This window comes from Acartia tonsa, chromosome 1 (assembly GCF_053477335.1).
Source record: "Acartia tonsa isolate MP-2025a chromosome 1, ASM5347733v1, whole genome shotgun sequence".
NCBI lineage: Eukaryota > Metazoa > Arthropoda > Copepoda > Calanoida > Acartiidae > Acartia > Acartia tonsa.
The window spans coordinates 30222703-30240160 of NC_137260.1; the positions used below are offsets into that span (position 1 = coordinate 30222703).

Below are 17458 nucleotides of genomic sequence, written 5' to 3' on the forward strand. Positions count from 1 at the left end.
GCAACAACATAACTCACTGACCATTTATTCGTAATTTTTTGTGCTTTACTTACTAGCGGCTTCGCCCCTAGCCTCTAGGGGCTTTGCCCCAAGAGGTAATTTTAAAAGAAGTTAAAAAAAATTAGGGGGGGGGGGGGTTGCCACGTCCCAAGAAAATAGCTTCAAACCACCACAGGACCAATAAGTATATGCCCTGAAGAGTAGAATCCAATCGGTTCAAGGGTTACCGAGATCTTAAGCTTCAGACGGACAGACAGACATCTTTCTACTTTGTATTATAGATGGATGTTGTTTACCTTAAATTGAAAAAAATACTGGTGTTTTTTATACACAACAAAAATGTCCTCAATTTAAATTTATTACGGTAAATTGTCATTTTATAGGAAGTCATTTAATGAATAAAATATATATGTATAGTAATCATTAGATCATAACAAAGTCCTTGCATACAAAATAAAATTAATTATCATATCATTAAAATTACAGCTACAAATAGTTCTTAGAACCTATAATCTAAGTATTCAAATCACATTGTTTATAAGACTAAAATTAAGAATGACTTAAAAAGATCAATGTGATGTTCAGAGTTACTGAACCTAGATCTCAACACACTTTATACAATTTGTCAATGACTAAAATTTTAAATTCATAAATATATATGCATATAGTTTAACTATTATTGCAACTTCTGTTTAGTTATGTGCAAAACAGGTTAATTTTTTACTTTTAACCGAAGTCTAGGTAAGGAAACCCCTACGTAAGCAATTGTGTTACAAAATTTAAGTTTATTAACCTATAAAAAAGACCCTGTTCTAATTTAGGATAATAAAAACAAATTTACATCTTTTAAAATGATAGCATTAACCCCATATAAAAATTAACAGGATAACTGTCAAATAAAGATACACCATTGGTTTTAAGTGGATATATTGACAGTGGAAAATTGGTAGTCATTCCTAAAACAAGGATGACAACATCCATAAGTAGCGAAGCACAAAAATTATGTATATGAATTTAAAGATTAGTTGTCAAAAACATGTATATTGGGGAAAAATCACGAAACCTTTTCAACATTTGTTTTAAATTTTTTAATACTTATATATCAGTACTATGACTAACAGACTGACGGTCAAAGTAAATTACATACTGGATGCTCAAAAGAACGGGGTATTTAATTTTGATATTTATAAATAAAAGAATTTTGAAATTGGACCATAAACACCAAAGATACGAGGAAAAATGAAAAAAATATAAAAATAGCCAAAAACCTGCAAAAAGGCAGTCTGACCCCATTGATGTTTTCTTGAAAAGACAGGAAATTTAATTTTTATAACTATAACTGAAAAAATTTTGGAAATCGGACAATAAACACCAAAGGTATGGATAAAAATGTGAAAAATACCAAAAATAGGCTAGAACCTGCTTAAAGGCAGTCTGACCGTCATAGTTGTTTTCTTGAAATGACAGGAAATTTTATTTTGATATTTAAAACTAAAAATTTTTGGAAATTGGACCATAAATACCAAAGTTATGGAGAAAAATGTGAAAAATACAAAATATCCTAAACCCTGCTAAAAAGCGGTCCGACCGCCATTGATGTTTTATGGTTTATTGGGCTCCTTAATAATGAGAATGTTGTCAAAAAATTTCAGCCTTAAATTTTTCATAAGAGCCAAGAAAATTACGTTTCCCCCAAACTAAGACAGACGGACATTTCAAATTATAGAGTAGCTTCACTACTAAAAAGGATGTACTTTCCAGATTATCATTTTATGGCGTCTATTTTCCAGAAATTCGGACACGTATTGCGCAGGCACTAATCAATTCATACCGTTTATATTATCATTTAATCTTAACTGGAAACTAAACTGGAAATTAAATATCGAAGAAGATGGAACCCTACAGGAAACGTAGACAGGGCCGACCAAAAACGACCTGGAGGCACAGCACTAAAAAGGACCTAATTAAATTAGAATTAACATGGGGAGAAGCTGAAATACTTGCCAAAGACAGGAATTCATGGAGGAACAGGGTGTCCGTATTCTCTGGACTTCATAGTCAAATGGAGAGACTCGCCTGATGATGAGTTTATAATATTTAAATAAAAAAAAATGTCCAAAGCAAATAAAAGGTCTTAAATGATTCAAATTATATAAATTAAATATCAGCGAGAAAAGCAAAAAACGCCTGTATATACCAGTTTTCGACGGAAGCGGCAGTTTTGCCGCCGTTTCTTCCCTATACTTTATTGTACAATATTAGACCAACTGCCATACAAAAATTTTAAACTTCTACTCCCTGTTTTAAAAGTCTGAAAACACTCGCCTTCACGGAAAATACGCGAACAAATAACCACCTTTGTCTTGAATTTGATGCTTGAGAAGCAAGTGTCAACATACTAATTTCAAATATTTCAAACTCGATCCAAGAATTTCCTTTAAGTTTATGATAAAAGGGGGCGATGCTACTGCCTAATTTCCTTAAGGAGAGAAAAGGCGGTGCCTCAAAGAAAAGATCACTTATTAAGATTAATATAACTATAACTTTGTTGATGTTTGGTAAGACATCTTTAAAATCGAAACTTTTCTACATTTAGGGTATGTCTGTCCGTCCATAACAAAATCTTATTGATATTTTTCCGGTAAAATATATTATTTTGCCGCCAGGATTTTATGGTTAATCAAAGATGATAAACTGATTTTTTGAGAGATTTTGACTATGAAAAAAGGTTTTATATTGTAAAAATTTAATTAGTTACTGGCATTCTAATATATTGTGCCAAAATTAAGTTCATAATTTTGCTTCTAGCTGATGAAACTTAATATTTAAATTTATTATATGAGGGCTAAAAAAATTGAAGACGTAACCCCTAGCCCCAAGAATGAAAGAACCAATAAATTTTTTTAATAATTTTGAGTTTTGTAAAGAATAAAAATAAAGTTTAAAAATTAATCGAAAGCTTCTATGGGTATGAACATCTTCTAGTTTCGAAGTCAACCCCTGCCCCCATCCCCTAGCCCCCCAGGGCTCAAACACCACCTGAAAATGAACCTAACCTTAATTTTCTCAGAAACCATTTGATTAATTTAAAAGATTTCTTGGACTTAAGTATGAACTAATTTCTAGTTTAGAAGTCAAACTTCTGCCTGCACCCCTAGCCCCATGGGCTTAAAAACCACCTAAAAATAAAGGGGTTGACTTCTAAACTAGTTAGTTCATACCCATAAAAAAGTAAGCCCAAAATATCTTCTCTATTGATCAAAAAATCAACTCCCCCCCCCCCCCTCTTTTAGCCCAATATCTTCAAGATCTGAGTGTTTTGGAGAGCGTGTTTTTAAAAACAAATCCTATTTTTTAATTGTGTCGGTCCGTCCGTCAGTATCGGATAACTCTTGTCGTTCATTTAGGCAGTTAAGAATTGTCATTTCAATATATAACTTTACATCTAGGCACAATTTAGAAAGAGTCTAGAATAATTTTAAAGTTAGTGATTTTATTAAATGCTCTCATTACAAAATATTATTCTCAATGTTCGTAAGTGCGCCTGATTGTTGTTATCTTAGTCTTACTAATGTTATTTAATCATGTAGATTTCCTCCAAAATCTTGCCAAAAATCTGACTTGAAATATGGAAATTACACTAAAATAATATGAATGTAAGAGGGGGGGGGGAGGGGGTGGTTAATGCAACCATCTCGTAATCAAGGTACTTGGAATCCGAATTTCGGGATGAAATTTGGTATGAGTAATCCTTGGTAGGTCTATTTTCTCTAAATCGAAAAAAAAAGTTGGAAAAGTAACGGCTTGCGGCTCAGCCGTTAAGCCGGTTTTAGGCTATTATCAGGTCATACATCAATAATTACGGAAGAATCAACTTATTAAACAATAGTTTTACATTATTTAGTATAAAAATGATACTCTTTTGGCATTTTTAGCTTCTACCAGCCTTTTTTTAGTCATTTCTAGATGTTAAGCAGCTGGTACTATAAATTTTTAAAAAGTTTGGTATTATTATCTATAAATTTTCCATAAAAAAAGACCAAAAACGGCTGAGCCGACAGCCGTTACTCTCTCTCTCTCTCTCTCTCTCTCTCTCTCTCTCTCTCTCTCTCTCTCTCTCTCCTTCCAATCTAAAGGCACTTCCAAGCTAGACCCGTCTATCTTAGCCTTCAGAGCCATTCGTTAGCCACTACTTTTCCACCTTTTTTAGATTTAGGGAAAATAGACCTACCAAGGATTACTCACACAAAATTTCATCCTGAAATTCGGATTTTAAGTGCCATTTGCGCATTGATTATGAGATAGTTACATTAACCCCCTCCCCTCCCTTTTTGTTAATTTTGATCCGCATTAAAGAAAATTATTCAACTTCTAGGTTGTCCTTCGGCAATATTAAAAATGAAACATATTATAGGTTTGTGGACATATTAGCGGAAAGCTTTCTTGATCTTGAAGCATGCTGTGTATGTTGTTGTTGATGTCCTCTAGTATTTTGTATCTGCTGTTGGGGTGATGATTCTTGACTTACTGTTCCTGCAGATCCGGCACTCCCAGATTGAAATGATACAGACATTCCAGAGTCTAAACAAGTTTAGTATAATTGAGCTGAACGATAACTAATTCTTCTAGCCCTATATAGTTTTATGCGACGGGCATACAAATGACATAATTCACACCCCTCCTTAACCAAACTTTAGATTTAAAAATTTTTCCTAACATTCGGACAATTGCAGCGTTCAAATAGGACCTAGTGGGGTTCCACGACAAACGTAGGAGTCCCAAACGTAGGAGTGAAAAAACATCAGAGTGGACAAACGCAGGAGTCCCAAACGTTGGAGTGGACAAACGCAGGAGTCCCAAAATTTTTTTTCAATTTTGAATTTTTTTTTTTAATTTTGATTTTTTTTTCAATTTAGATTTTTTTTCAATTTAGTTTTTTTTTCAATTTTGAATTTTTTTTTCATTTTTTCATTTTTTTCCATTTTGAATTCTTTTTTAAATTTAGAATTTTTTATACAAGATTTTAAGTAAAATTACACTAAAAATCCAAATACTAACTTAAATCTTCTTTCAATTTTTTAGTATAATTTTAGTGAGACAGCCCCAAAACAGAGTATCTTTGCTCCTGTGGCCATACTGACTGTCTGGAGTTCCTAACAGAGAGTGCCTTCATGTTTTAACACAAATTGGGATTTGAACCCATTCCTAAAACTAACAAATGTGGAATAGCTGTGTATTACAGCATGATGTCAGTATTTTTAACACTGATAGATGGATCGCCAGCAAAGGCAAGGCATATCCTAACCAGAAAACCTGATCATTCACCCACAGGCCCCAGTGGAACACCTTTGAGGTCTGCACCACATGTTTTCTGGGGTGTTGTTCACCTGCTCCCATGGATTGGGCAGGTTTAGACCCAATGGTGCCCTCAGACTCCCATTAACCCTGCCATTTGGGCCAAGTTTAGAGTGATGTTACACACCTGGCCTGTGAAATGGGCCGTGAGATGCTTACCTGCCAAGAACAGCACAGCCGCCACAGAACGATAGCTACAGGTGGTGGGCCGCATACATTTCTCAAGAAGCAAGTTAGCCCCATTCTGATCTTGATCCTCCAGATCATGGTAGTGTGCATTTTGAACCATACCCTGAGCCTGGGAGGGTTCTTTCTGATGGAGTTGGGGAAACAGTTACAGTTTGACAGACCTGAGCTGGTGGTATGGATCAGTTGGAAGAGTAGCCATGGTCGCCCCCAATCACACTAACCAAGTGGCCCCAGCCCTGCCAAGCCTGGGACCTGGGTCTTTCCCACAACCAGCGGCTGAAGGCAAGAAGCGCTGACCGATGAAACCGTGAAACTGGAAAGGGGCTATTCATAGTTGTACACCCCCATGGTGTTCAATGTGCCTCCAGGAGGTGCGACTGCATCAAACTGCCCCCCCCCCCCCCCCACTGAGATGGTGGTCAAGACCAGGCCAAACTTCCAGTGCAGGGGCCTGACTATGGGGACCCCAGGTACAAGTTTAACAAGGAGCTGACCCTGCTTATCACAAACAACAGCTAAAGGGTATCAAGAGGGGCATGCATTGCCCGAGCCCAATATACAAATTACCACTGTCGTGCTGTAATATACAGCTATTCCACCTTGGATAGTTTCAAACAGTAACTGTGTCCCCAACTCCCTCAGAAAGAACCCTCCCAGGTTCAGGGCATAGTTCAAGATGCACACCACCATAATCTCCTGGAGGATCAAGATCAGGGTAGTGCTAATTTGCATCTTCAGCGAAGGTATGCGGCCAACCACCTGCAGCTATCCTTCTGTGGCAGCTGTGCTGATCTGTGATTGGCAGGGGAGCATCTCATGAACAGGGCATGGGCCAGGTGTGTAACATCACTCTGAGCTTGGCCAGGGTTAATGGGAGTCTAAGGGCCTCATTAGGTCTCAACCTGCCCAATCCTAGGGTGCAGGTGAACAACACCCCAGTAAACATGTGGTGCAGACCTCAAAGGTGCTCCACTGGGGCCTGTGGGTGAATGATCAGGTTTCTGGTTAGGATAGGCCTTGCTGTCTATCTGTCAGTGGTAAAAATACTGACCTCATGCTGTAATACGTTGGTTAGTTTTGGGAATGGGTTCGAATCCCTATTTGTGTTAACACATAAAGGCACTCTCTGTTAGGAACTCCAGGCAGATAGTTTGGCCACAGGAGCAAAGATACTCTGTTTTGGGGCTGTCTCACTAAAATTATACTAAAAAATTGAAAGAATATTTAAATTTGTAATTGGATATTTAGTGTAATTTTACTTAAAATGGCGATATCTGGCAAGAAGGAACGGCTAGGATTTTGTTCTCAACAGATTCTAACTACCACTAGGTCATATTTGAACGCCCAATTGTCCGAATGTTTGGAAAAATTTTTAAATCTAAAGTTCTGTTAAGGAGGGGTGTGATAATATTGGCGTCCCTGTAGTGTCCTAGATTGATTAGACTCGGTTAGACGATTTTAAAAATGAAAGATCCATACTTCCAGCCATACTGTAGCCAAAGTTATATTTTTTGCTAACTTACTTAGACAGAAGGACATACATGATACGAATTTACGTTCTAGTAAAAAAATCTCATTATGATACAAGGTAGATTCCAATACAGTATTGAGTATTACTTATTGTTCTGTGGAGTAATATTTAGTACTAAATAAAGAATGTGCCTGTAAAGTATTATTCAATACGCTCTATGAAATAAAATTCAATACAATAAAAAGAAGTTTTTCATACTCTGCTTCATAATTGTTGTTACGCTGTAGGGTATAAAAACTGGTTTACTTTGGATACAAGATCTATTTATAATATTTGATTATTATATGTACATATACATTTTATGATATCAACAAACATACCAAGCAGAACCATGAAAACATTACTTTAAAATTAAATGTAAAAAAAATTACTTTAAAAATGTTTTGACAAAAACATTGGTCTCGGCTTCTATATTAAGATGTTCTCATATATTTATTTACAGTCATTATAGCAGCTGATTTCACATACTAGTGTCTACACTCAAACAAGAACATGAGTTTGGGAGGGGGGGGGGGGGAGGTTGGTGGTGGTAAAGGGGGGCTTAACACTGACCCTTAACTTAAATTCTTATCAAAATCAAAACTATAAACTTTACAATAAAAGGTAACTTTGTCTTTGTCTAATACTACTAAGCTTATTGCTTATATCACTTCTATGAGAGGTGTGTATGTTTGGTGTCTATTTTAATTAGGTATTCTGTTCAGTATGAATTCATACGATATATCAAAAGAATTAATAATACATTAAGAAATTATTTAGAAAAGGTGGGGATAGGTATGGATTCATACAATAGAACTAAAGAAGTGATACTTTAATAAGAAATTATTCAGTACAGTATGGATTCATACGTTATATTGTAAGAATTGATACTAAAAAATGTAATGGCTTTGTAGTATAATCCACCCCCCCCCCCTAAATTAGGGGTTTGGGGGTGGGTGGATGGTCAACGATAATTCTAAAATCAAATATAGGCCTACAAAAGTTTTATCATACATAAGGTTTGCTCCAATTATCTCAAGTCGTTTATGAGAAACACCCTATAGTATAATCCACTCGCCACCCCCCCACAAAAAAAATTGGGGGGGGGGGGGGGGGGGGTTGATGATAATTTTAAAAGTAACTTTGGCCCCATAGAAGCTTAAATTTAAAATTAGCTCCCTCTAGCTCTAAGGGTTCTCGAGTAAACCCCCCCCCCCCCCCCCTGCCCAAATGGTTATTTTCCACATCCCCCTTTATTATGAAAACTATTTTCATCGATCGTATTCTATGGGTTTTTCATTATCATTTACTTATATCGAAAGTGCCAAACATTGTACCCTAACTTATTCATTTGATAAAAACAAACCGTGAGTTGTATTAATTTCATTTTGACGTAATCAACTTACCTAAGCTACCCACCGATCCTCTTCTTACAGGTTTGTCTCGCATGTTAATCCCCGTGAAAACTGCAGGAATATGGTTATCTGATAGATCGAGTAGAGAATTGTTTAAGGCGGACCTCTTCATGTTTCCAGAATCTGCACTGCTACGGATTCTAAAATAATTAACGATTTGGTCGAATCTAAAAACAAATTGTAATTGCCTATAATTTGTAGTTGGACTACTTTATAACATAAATGTCTTAGTTAAATAAAAGGCACATAAAAAGAAAAAATATGAGAAGCATTTACTTAAAATAAAAGATAGTCTAAATCCTATAAAAAAACTTCAATTATTTTAAAAATTTTCTGGTAACGTTCACAAAGGCTCTAGCTACTTATAAAAGCGGGAAGTTTGTAAATATTTTACTCAAGACACTAAATCGTTACAATTTTCATGAGAAATACGCATTTTATAAGGCATACAAAACGCTCTAATTTTCGTTCTATTTAACGTAATTTTGTAATTTTTTTTGCTGGTTATTTCATTTTACATATACTTTTATCATTTTATCAAAAAAAATTTATCTTTTTTCATCATTTTTTGGAGAAATTAATGCTTAAACTAAGGGTATCTTTAAACGCAAAATTGACGCACTTAGAATTAAAAATGCGTATTGAGTACAGAGGGGGGATAATTTCAAGACATGCATGTTCCAAAGATATCTTTTTTTCCATAAAATTTTAATGTTTAGTCCACCGGAGATTACCCTGAAAATCATATATCAATTTAGGAAGATAATTTTTGTAGAATAGTTACTGAATTTACAACTTTATGTTCTCTAAAAGTATAGTTAAGATCAAAGGCGTGCAAAAGGCGTGCAAAAGGTTGGTATAGGGGTTGTTTACACCACCCTTGTAAAATAAAGGGGGATAGATACACCTCCCTAGGTGTCCAATCATGTCCACCCTCTTGACAAGAGCCTACACCCTCAGATACACCCCTCTATAAATTTCAAGGGGGTATAAAGGAAATAAATTTACACCCCTTAAAATAAAGTGGGGTTGGGGGTGTTTAAGGAGGGTGTATTTAAGCAAGTCACTGATTCAGATAATTCTATGCTATCTATTTTTAGGTAAATTAATTACCAGACTTTACTAAAAAAATCTTGCAATATTCTGTACAACTGTACTGTACAACTTTTAATTAGTAAATTGAGACATGAGGAAACTCTCATACATATGTAGGGGGGGGGGGAGTTAATGCAACCATCCCATAATCAATTAATCCAAATTTTGTTATGAAAATTGGCATGTGTAGTCCTTAGTAGGTCTGTTTTTCAAATTTAACAATAAGTTAAGCTTAAGGTGGGGGGGGGGGGGGGGGGGGTTAAGGCATACATCATGTAATCAATGCACAAATGGCACCTAGAATTCGAATTTCATTACAAAACTTGGCATGAGTAATCCTTGGTAGATCTTTTTTCCCAAAATGGAACAAAAAATTGGAAAAGTAATGGCTAAGGGCTGTTTGCTCAGCTGTTTAGCCATTTTTGGGCTATTTTCAGGGCAAATCCAGCAATAATTACATAGGAATCATCCATTAGGGATAGGTTTTAAGGGGTGTTGAGCTGAAAAATACTACCAAAAATAGTGGCAGCTGGGTAATGGCTTATAAGGATATAAAAATTGAATATTTCCATGGAATTAAACTTTTCTTAATTAACATTATAACTTTATGTCATGGACAAGGACATATTACTAAAAACACTTTTTTAATTTCTAGATTTCGCTGTCATAACAGCTGAAAACTGCCAAAAATGGCTGAGAACAGCTGTCAACAGCCAAAAGTATATATTGTAGATTAAATCATCCCACCATGAAAAAATTTTGAAAATTTTTTTGCCCCCAGTAAAAATGTGGTTGATTTAAGCAAAATAATGACCCATGCTAAATATTTTTTTCTGTGATGCAATAATTGTGACCTTACGAGCACTTCAAAGTTTTTGAAATCTGCAAAAAGAATGTTTTTTTGGTTCTTTTGTGTGATCTCAATTTTAAAGATTTTTACAAAATTTCAATTCTAGTATGTAAATATAAACCTGAAATTTACCAAAAAAATGGAGCAGTCTCAATAATAACATATGAAGGTGTAGCAAGAAATCTGCAAAGTCAAATTCCATTTTTGCAGTTTTTCTTACCTAACTTAAAAAAAAAATTTAATTTTGTTTTTCTTTTAGATGCAGTAACTACTGGACCAGGTAGTTTAAAAATTTTAGCTCAATATATATCAATTTTGCCCACCTTCCAGCACCAAACCCCCCTTTATTGATAAGAAGACCATTAATTTTATTTTATTAATTTTTAAAATACCACAAAAAAATTCATTTGGCAGCTTGCTAATGGCCGCAGCTCAGCTGGGAGCGGCCAAGAGTAGAATGAGTAGATAGGGCTTGTGACGTGTCTCTAGGTAGGTTTTTAACAGTCTGTGTAACAGCCCCAGCTGCCAAATGGATGGACCCCCACTATTTATAGTAGTATTTTTGAGCTCAGTACCAATAAAAACCTACCCCTAGACATGTTACAAGCCCTATATACTCTTCATACTCTTAGCTGCTCCCAGCCATTTTCAGCCAGTTCTAGCAGCTGGTACAAGAAATTTTAAAAATGGATATTTAAAGCAAAAATATGTTTCAAAAAGTTGATTCCTATGCAATTAATGATAGTTTCGCCCTGAATATAGCCCAAAAACAGCTAAATGACTGAGCTGCCAGCTGTTAGCCGTCACTTTTGCAACTTTTTGTTCCATTTTGGAAAATAGATGTACCAAGGATTACTCATGCCAAGTTTTGTAACAAAATTCAAATTCTAAGTGCAATTTGTGCATTGATTACGAGATGGTTGCATTAAGCCCCCCCCCCCCCCCCTCAAACTTGAGTTAATTCCTTTAATGATCTTGATAGATATATGATTATAACTTTTAATATATTTTACAATAGTTTTTAAAGTTAATGTTGAGAGGGAGATATATCCCAATCCTCTTTTTATAAAAAAAATTTTAAAATGTAATAAATTTCTTATGTAAAGTAGGTTTGGTAAAATACTAATAAAATCACCCTTGATTTTAGTTAAAGGGGGCTGTTAAAAGTCGTAAGTGGGGTGTCAAAAAATTTAGTTGTTAATAAATTAATGGAATATAACCTGATATTATAAATTTGAAACATATTTTTGATGTACAAAGAGAATAAAGGAACATGTATTACACTTTTCTTCATAGAAGAAATTGAATCATTTTTTATTTGTTTTTTTCAACACAAGGTTATTTGTGTATCTCTTGGTACAAGATACCACCATATTATTAGTTAAATCTAATTTCTTATAAATTAAGTGAATAAGTCTGTTAGACCAAGGGTAGAAACTAAGTAGATAGACAGACAGACGGGCAAGAAGAATTATCAAAGTTTTACTAAAATAGACAATTAATCAGATAAAATCCAATAGAGAACCTGTGAATGATCAGACAGACAGAGGGACAGACAGACAGACAGAGGGACAGGTTAATAGTAATAGACAGTCTTTGAGGCATTAACAAATCACAATTAGGCTATGCTAGATAATTCATTAAAATCCAAAAGAGAGGCAGTTAGACAGATAGACAGACAAGTGGTGGGACAGACAGACAAAAGGACAGACAGACAGAGGGACAGACAGACAAATGGGTATTGCCTAAAACAGTTTGGCTGCTATATGAATCATTAAAACCCACCGTAGAAAAGAAATTTACATTAGTTTCTTATTTCGATACTCAACGCCCCCCCCCCCCCTAGATATACCACACTTTTCTGGGATCTTGCTGTGTCAAGTATCAACTGTTGGGAATATCAAAGGATGACTCCATGCAAAATTTGAGCCGGATCCGGCCAAAACCGGCCGTGAATTTTATGAAAAACCGTTTTTTTCCGGTTTTTGGGGGATCGATTCAGCTGGAGCAATGAAATTTAGCCAATGCAATTGCCTACAAAAATGTACTTCATCATCAACTTGATTGGACAACTCTTTCCCCTCCTAAATGTCCATTAAAACCTCGGAAACGGCAAAAATCGCCAAAAATCACGCCTTCGGCGGCAAATAACGGCTAAACGGTCAGCCGGAGGCGAATGAAACATAAATAAAGAAATGTCTGCCTCAAAAAGTTGTTCAACATCAAAGAGATGCTTGAAGTCTCTAAAACGACTCCTTCCCCTCCTTTAAGGGGTAAAACTGAAAAAACGTGATTTTCAAAAGTATGCCCACTTCGTGGGTGTGGGGGGCACTGAACCCGTCACCCCAGGGTCACCAAATATAAAGTCTAGGCGGCCCACAATGCTGAATTTTCACCAAGTGAAAGTCTTGTGTCATTATCTTTTATGAGAAAAAAGTTATTAATTAATTAAAATTTCAAATTGTGATTTTTTGATGGATTTCTTTGATGAAATGACAGGCCGGTCAATTTTTAGGCCATTTTTTGCTGTTTTCGGCCCGCCACGCCCAAACGGTTTGAGATAATCTCACGGGACCTTTTGCCCGACCGAAGCCTGGTTATTTGTAAGGTCTAAGAAAAAATCCCGGATTGGATGAAGCACGACGTCGCTGCGTGCCATCAAAAATCGCTGGTCGGCTCATTTTGCCCCCTCAAACCCTCACCTCATGCCATTTTTCTGTGTAAAGATTATAATTATAATCTTTTGCATAAGTCTGTTTTTTTTCCTAGACCTCACAAATAACCAGACTTAGGTTGGGCAAAAGGTCCCGTGAGATTATCTCAAACCGTTTGGGCGTGACGGCCCAAAAACCGCAAAAAATGGCATAAAAATTGACCGGCCTGTCATTTCATCAAAGAAATCCATCAAAAAATCACAATTTGAAATTTTAATTAATTAATAACTTTTTTCTCATAAGAGATAATGACACAAGACTTTCACTTAGTGAAAATTCAGCATTGTGGGCCGCCTAGACTTTATATTTGGTGACCCTGGGTTTTTTCAGTTTTACCCCTTAAAGGAGGGGAAGGAGTCGTTTTAGAGACTTCAAGCATCTCTTTGATGTTGAACAACTTTTTGAGGCAGACATTTCTTTATTTATGTTTCATTCGCCTCCGGCTGACCGTTTAGCCGTTATTTGCCGCCGAAGGCGTGATTTTTGGCGATTTTTGCCGTTTCCGAGGTTTTAATGGACATTTTGGAGGGGAAAGAGTTGTCCAATCAAGTTGATGATGAAGTACATTTTTGTAGGCAATTGCATTGGCTAAATTTCATGTGAAGTAAAATTTTTTGTACCTCTAACCGGTTTTGAACCAGCTGAATCGATTTACAGATACCCCCTAAAAACCGGAAAAAAAACGGTTTTTCATAAAATTCACGGCCGGTTTTGGCCGGATCCGGCTCAAATTTTGCATGGAGTCATCCTTTGATATTCCCAACAGTTGATACTTGACTCAGCAAGATCCCAGAAAAGTGTGGTATATCTACCCCCGCACAATGCAGCAAATGTACGTTTTTTTGGACATTTTAACTAAGTTTACTAAAACCTTTATAAATTGACCAATTCTTAATGTATATTGCAACTTAATATCAATTTAGAATCGACATTGAAGTGAGAACAGAATTCAGTCTTTCTTTTTTGTTTATTAATATCCCTTAAGTACTTTTTTTAACGTCAAAACTTAACCTCAAAATATTAAAAATTTTTCTCCAATATTTTATTCTTTAAACAGATAGGTATTGATTATGACTTCATTCAAAACTATAGGTTACTAGTTCGCAGTGCAACTTCTCTTAAAGTTTGTTTTGCATGTACAAAAGTTGGTAATTTACTACGAGATTGTCTTTGTTTGTTGACGGATTTTGAAATTTTAACATGAAAATGACGTATTAGCAATTAGGCTGTTAGGTTATTGTTAATGCTGTGCTACCTAACGACATAATTGTTAGGTAGATAATATCCAATATATATTCTAATATAACAATGTGTCAAGGTTCTTTTAAGATCATACCAAGTTTCAATATGCGTACGCATCTTAATATTAGATTAGATATCTTATATAAATATTAAATTAGCAAAAAATCTTGGACATTTTTTTTATTCTTTAAAAGTATTTTGCAAAAATATACGATAAATATTGAACTAGAATAGGTAATGAACGTAAATTTATATGAAAAATGATTCAACTAGTTCATCCTCAGCAGACATCTCTTTATTAGACTTGAATTGGCAGGATTTTTTAGAATGACCAACTCCAAAACATTCCATACATGATGGCATTCCCAAATTTCTTTGTGCAGCAACTTTGGGATCTATATAACAATTTTCTTTAAGGATTGCAAACTTTAAAATATTCTTGCTATTCATTTTATAAATTAGATACATTTTATAAATTAGATAATGATTAAAAACACAAAAAACTAAATTTATTAAGATGCTAAATAATATAGGTATTTACCTGATCCTATCCAACCTTTGCCAATCGAGTATAGTAGACAAAAGAACCTTGACACATTTTATTTTGAATTCAAATAATATTTAATACATATCTAATTGGGCCCTAGATTTTCTTTTTTTTCTTGTATAAATCATTATCTCCCTCGCCCTCCACAAAACTTGTTTAAAATCATGTTATGTTCATTCCCTTAAAAGTAGAAAATATTTAATTTAGCAGTTACCGAGATCTTAATTTCAAGTAGAAAGACAGACAATGTTTAAAATATTGTATAGGTTTATTTTTAAAAATGATTTAATATAAGTAACTTTCCGTTAATTGTATTGTTTTTCTAAATATAATAAATTTAACAAGTTGTCAACTGCTATGCAAAAGTCAAATAGTTAATACTTTTACAAGTAGTAGGACCTCTAAAAGATCGAATATTTCTCGTAAGAAGCCTTCAGGGCATCATTGGGATACTTTTTTTGTCATTACTATAATCAAATTAAGTCAGAAATGTACGTGTGAAGTGTGCCCTCGCGGCTTTTTTTGAAATATTACGCAATCAATATGAAAATATCTAAGTAAAGACGAAGGAAAAATAGTAATTATTTTTTTTTAAATGTCTGTAATACAACTTATATAAAAGAAATAAATATTTTTTAATTTTTTTTATTTAATATATGTATTGCCATAAAAGATTTTCAACATAAAAAGCAATAGAAGATAAACTTGCATGGAAAAAAATTGCTTGTATGATGTGACGTCAAAAACTTTAATTTCGTTAATTTTACGATATTTTTGGTTTAGGTGGCCTACTTTGAAGGGCTGGTACTCAGTCAATTTTAATAATTTAAATGAAATTTCAACTCCTAGCTTCATCAATATACTCATATTATACAAATATTATGTTTAAAGCTAAAGATTTAAAAGTTCGAAAATTTGAAATGTCCAACTTTGCTGCGTAAAAATCAACATAATTGTCAGTAAAAACGTCATATTTATGCATATTTACACAGTAAATAAATTTTAAAATTGTATTTTACTGTAATGAATAACTTAAGGGGGTTGTATGAAATATCAAAAACCTAAAAAAAACCTAATTTGGTTAATTTAGTCCAAGTAATGATTGATTTAGTACAGTACGTATGAATAAGTTGTCAATTTCCTACCAGAGTCCTTGTGCGTTTAGAGTAGCTACACTTCTTAAATCTTACCTTAATGGTATAGGAACCACCATACAAAGTTGAAAATCAATAGGACAATTCTAACAGGTTTAAGTTAATGAGAAGAGCTAGCAGTTTTAGATGTACGGAGCGACCCTTATAATAAAGAAAATCGCTTTTAACAATTACCCTAATAACTTAAATTCTATTGGAACTGTCATTAATTGCTTGTTTTCTTGATTATGATATATCTATAATACAAAGTAGCTTGATGTCTGTCCGTCTGTCTGTCTGTCCCTTAAGATCTCAGTAACCACTGAACCGATCGGATTCTACTCTTCAGGGAATATACCTACTGGTCCTGTGGTGGTTAAAGGCTATTTTCTTGGGGGGTGGAACACCCCCAACCCCCCCAAAAATAAAAAAAATCCAACCCCCAAAATTTTTTTTTACATTTTTTTGTAAAATCTCAGTAACTGCTGATTAAATTGGGCTCTACCCTTCTGGGAATATACCTACTGGTCCTCTGGTGGTTTTAAGCTATTTTTTTGGGGGGTGGGACACCCCAACCCCCCCAAAAAATAAAAAAAAACCCACTTCCAAAATATTTATTTTTTATTTTTTTTAAACAAAAACCAGTAATTGGGGTGGGGGAACCCCACTGCAACATGGGGCGAAGCCCCCATGAATCCCCCCCCCCCTGAAAAAAAAACCAAAATATTTTTTTTTTAATTTTAATTTTTGTGTATGCGAACAACCTAGGTCTAATTTTTACAAATTGAGATTTTTGTGTATACGGCAAACAACCTGGGTTTAATTTTACAACAGAGTAATTAAACAAAGAATAATTTTTTGAATATTTCTATTAAGGAGGGTTGACTTCCCAAAACTATATAGGGCGAAGCCCCTAGTAAAAGATATTTAATACTTTTGTGCTCTGCTACTCATGGATGATGTCATATTATTTTTCTCCGTTTATAGAAGTAAATATTGTACACTGGCAATGCGGTATTCCTCTTCAGAATGTCAGTTTACTAAGTAAAAGGTTACCTTAAAGATGATTCTTTTGAGTCACAGTCGTTGACACCAGAATCTCTATTTGGATTACTTGAAGTTGTTACTGTTCCAGTTGATGTCGAGGAAACTGAAACTCTAGAAGTAGCATGCTGCTTCTCTAACTCAGCCTCAATCCTTAAAGCTTCCATTTCATCCATTTCTGCTATACTCTCACGAAGATCCTCCACAAATTTGGATCTATCATGATCATTACGGGCATTCAAAGTTATAACTTCTTTCTTGTCCCATCTTTGTGTAAGCGTGATGCCATGAGAATGAAAGGAATTTTCAAACAATGAAACAATCATACCTAAAATTATATTTGTATTTCACTATAAATAAAAAA

General features: G+C 34.6%; 1 protein-coding gene across 1 annotated transcript in view; it reads right to left on the reverse strand.

Annotated features, from left to right (window-relative positions):
- Positions 1 to 342: 342 nt before the first annotated feature.
- LOC145329063 (uncharacterized) overlaps positions 343 to 17458 on the reverse strand; it is a 73598-nt gene continuing 56482 nt past the window's right edge. Inside the window, exons 11-14 of the mRNA XM_080173084.1 lie at positions 17107 to 17422; positions 8461 to 8609; positions 4370 to 4581; positions 343 to 3640 (exon numbers count right to left, since the gene is read on the reverse strand). Of these exons, the coding sequence (XP_080029210.1) occupies positions 4409 to 4581; positions 8461 to 8609; positions 17107 to 17422 (638 nt within the window). The 3' untranslated portion in view covers positions 343 to 3640; positions 4370 to 4408. The remainder of the gene's footprint in view (positions 3641 to 4369; positions 4582 to 8460; positions 8610 to 17106; positions 17423 to 17458) is intronic.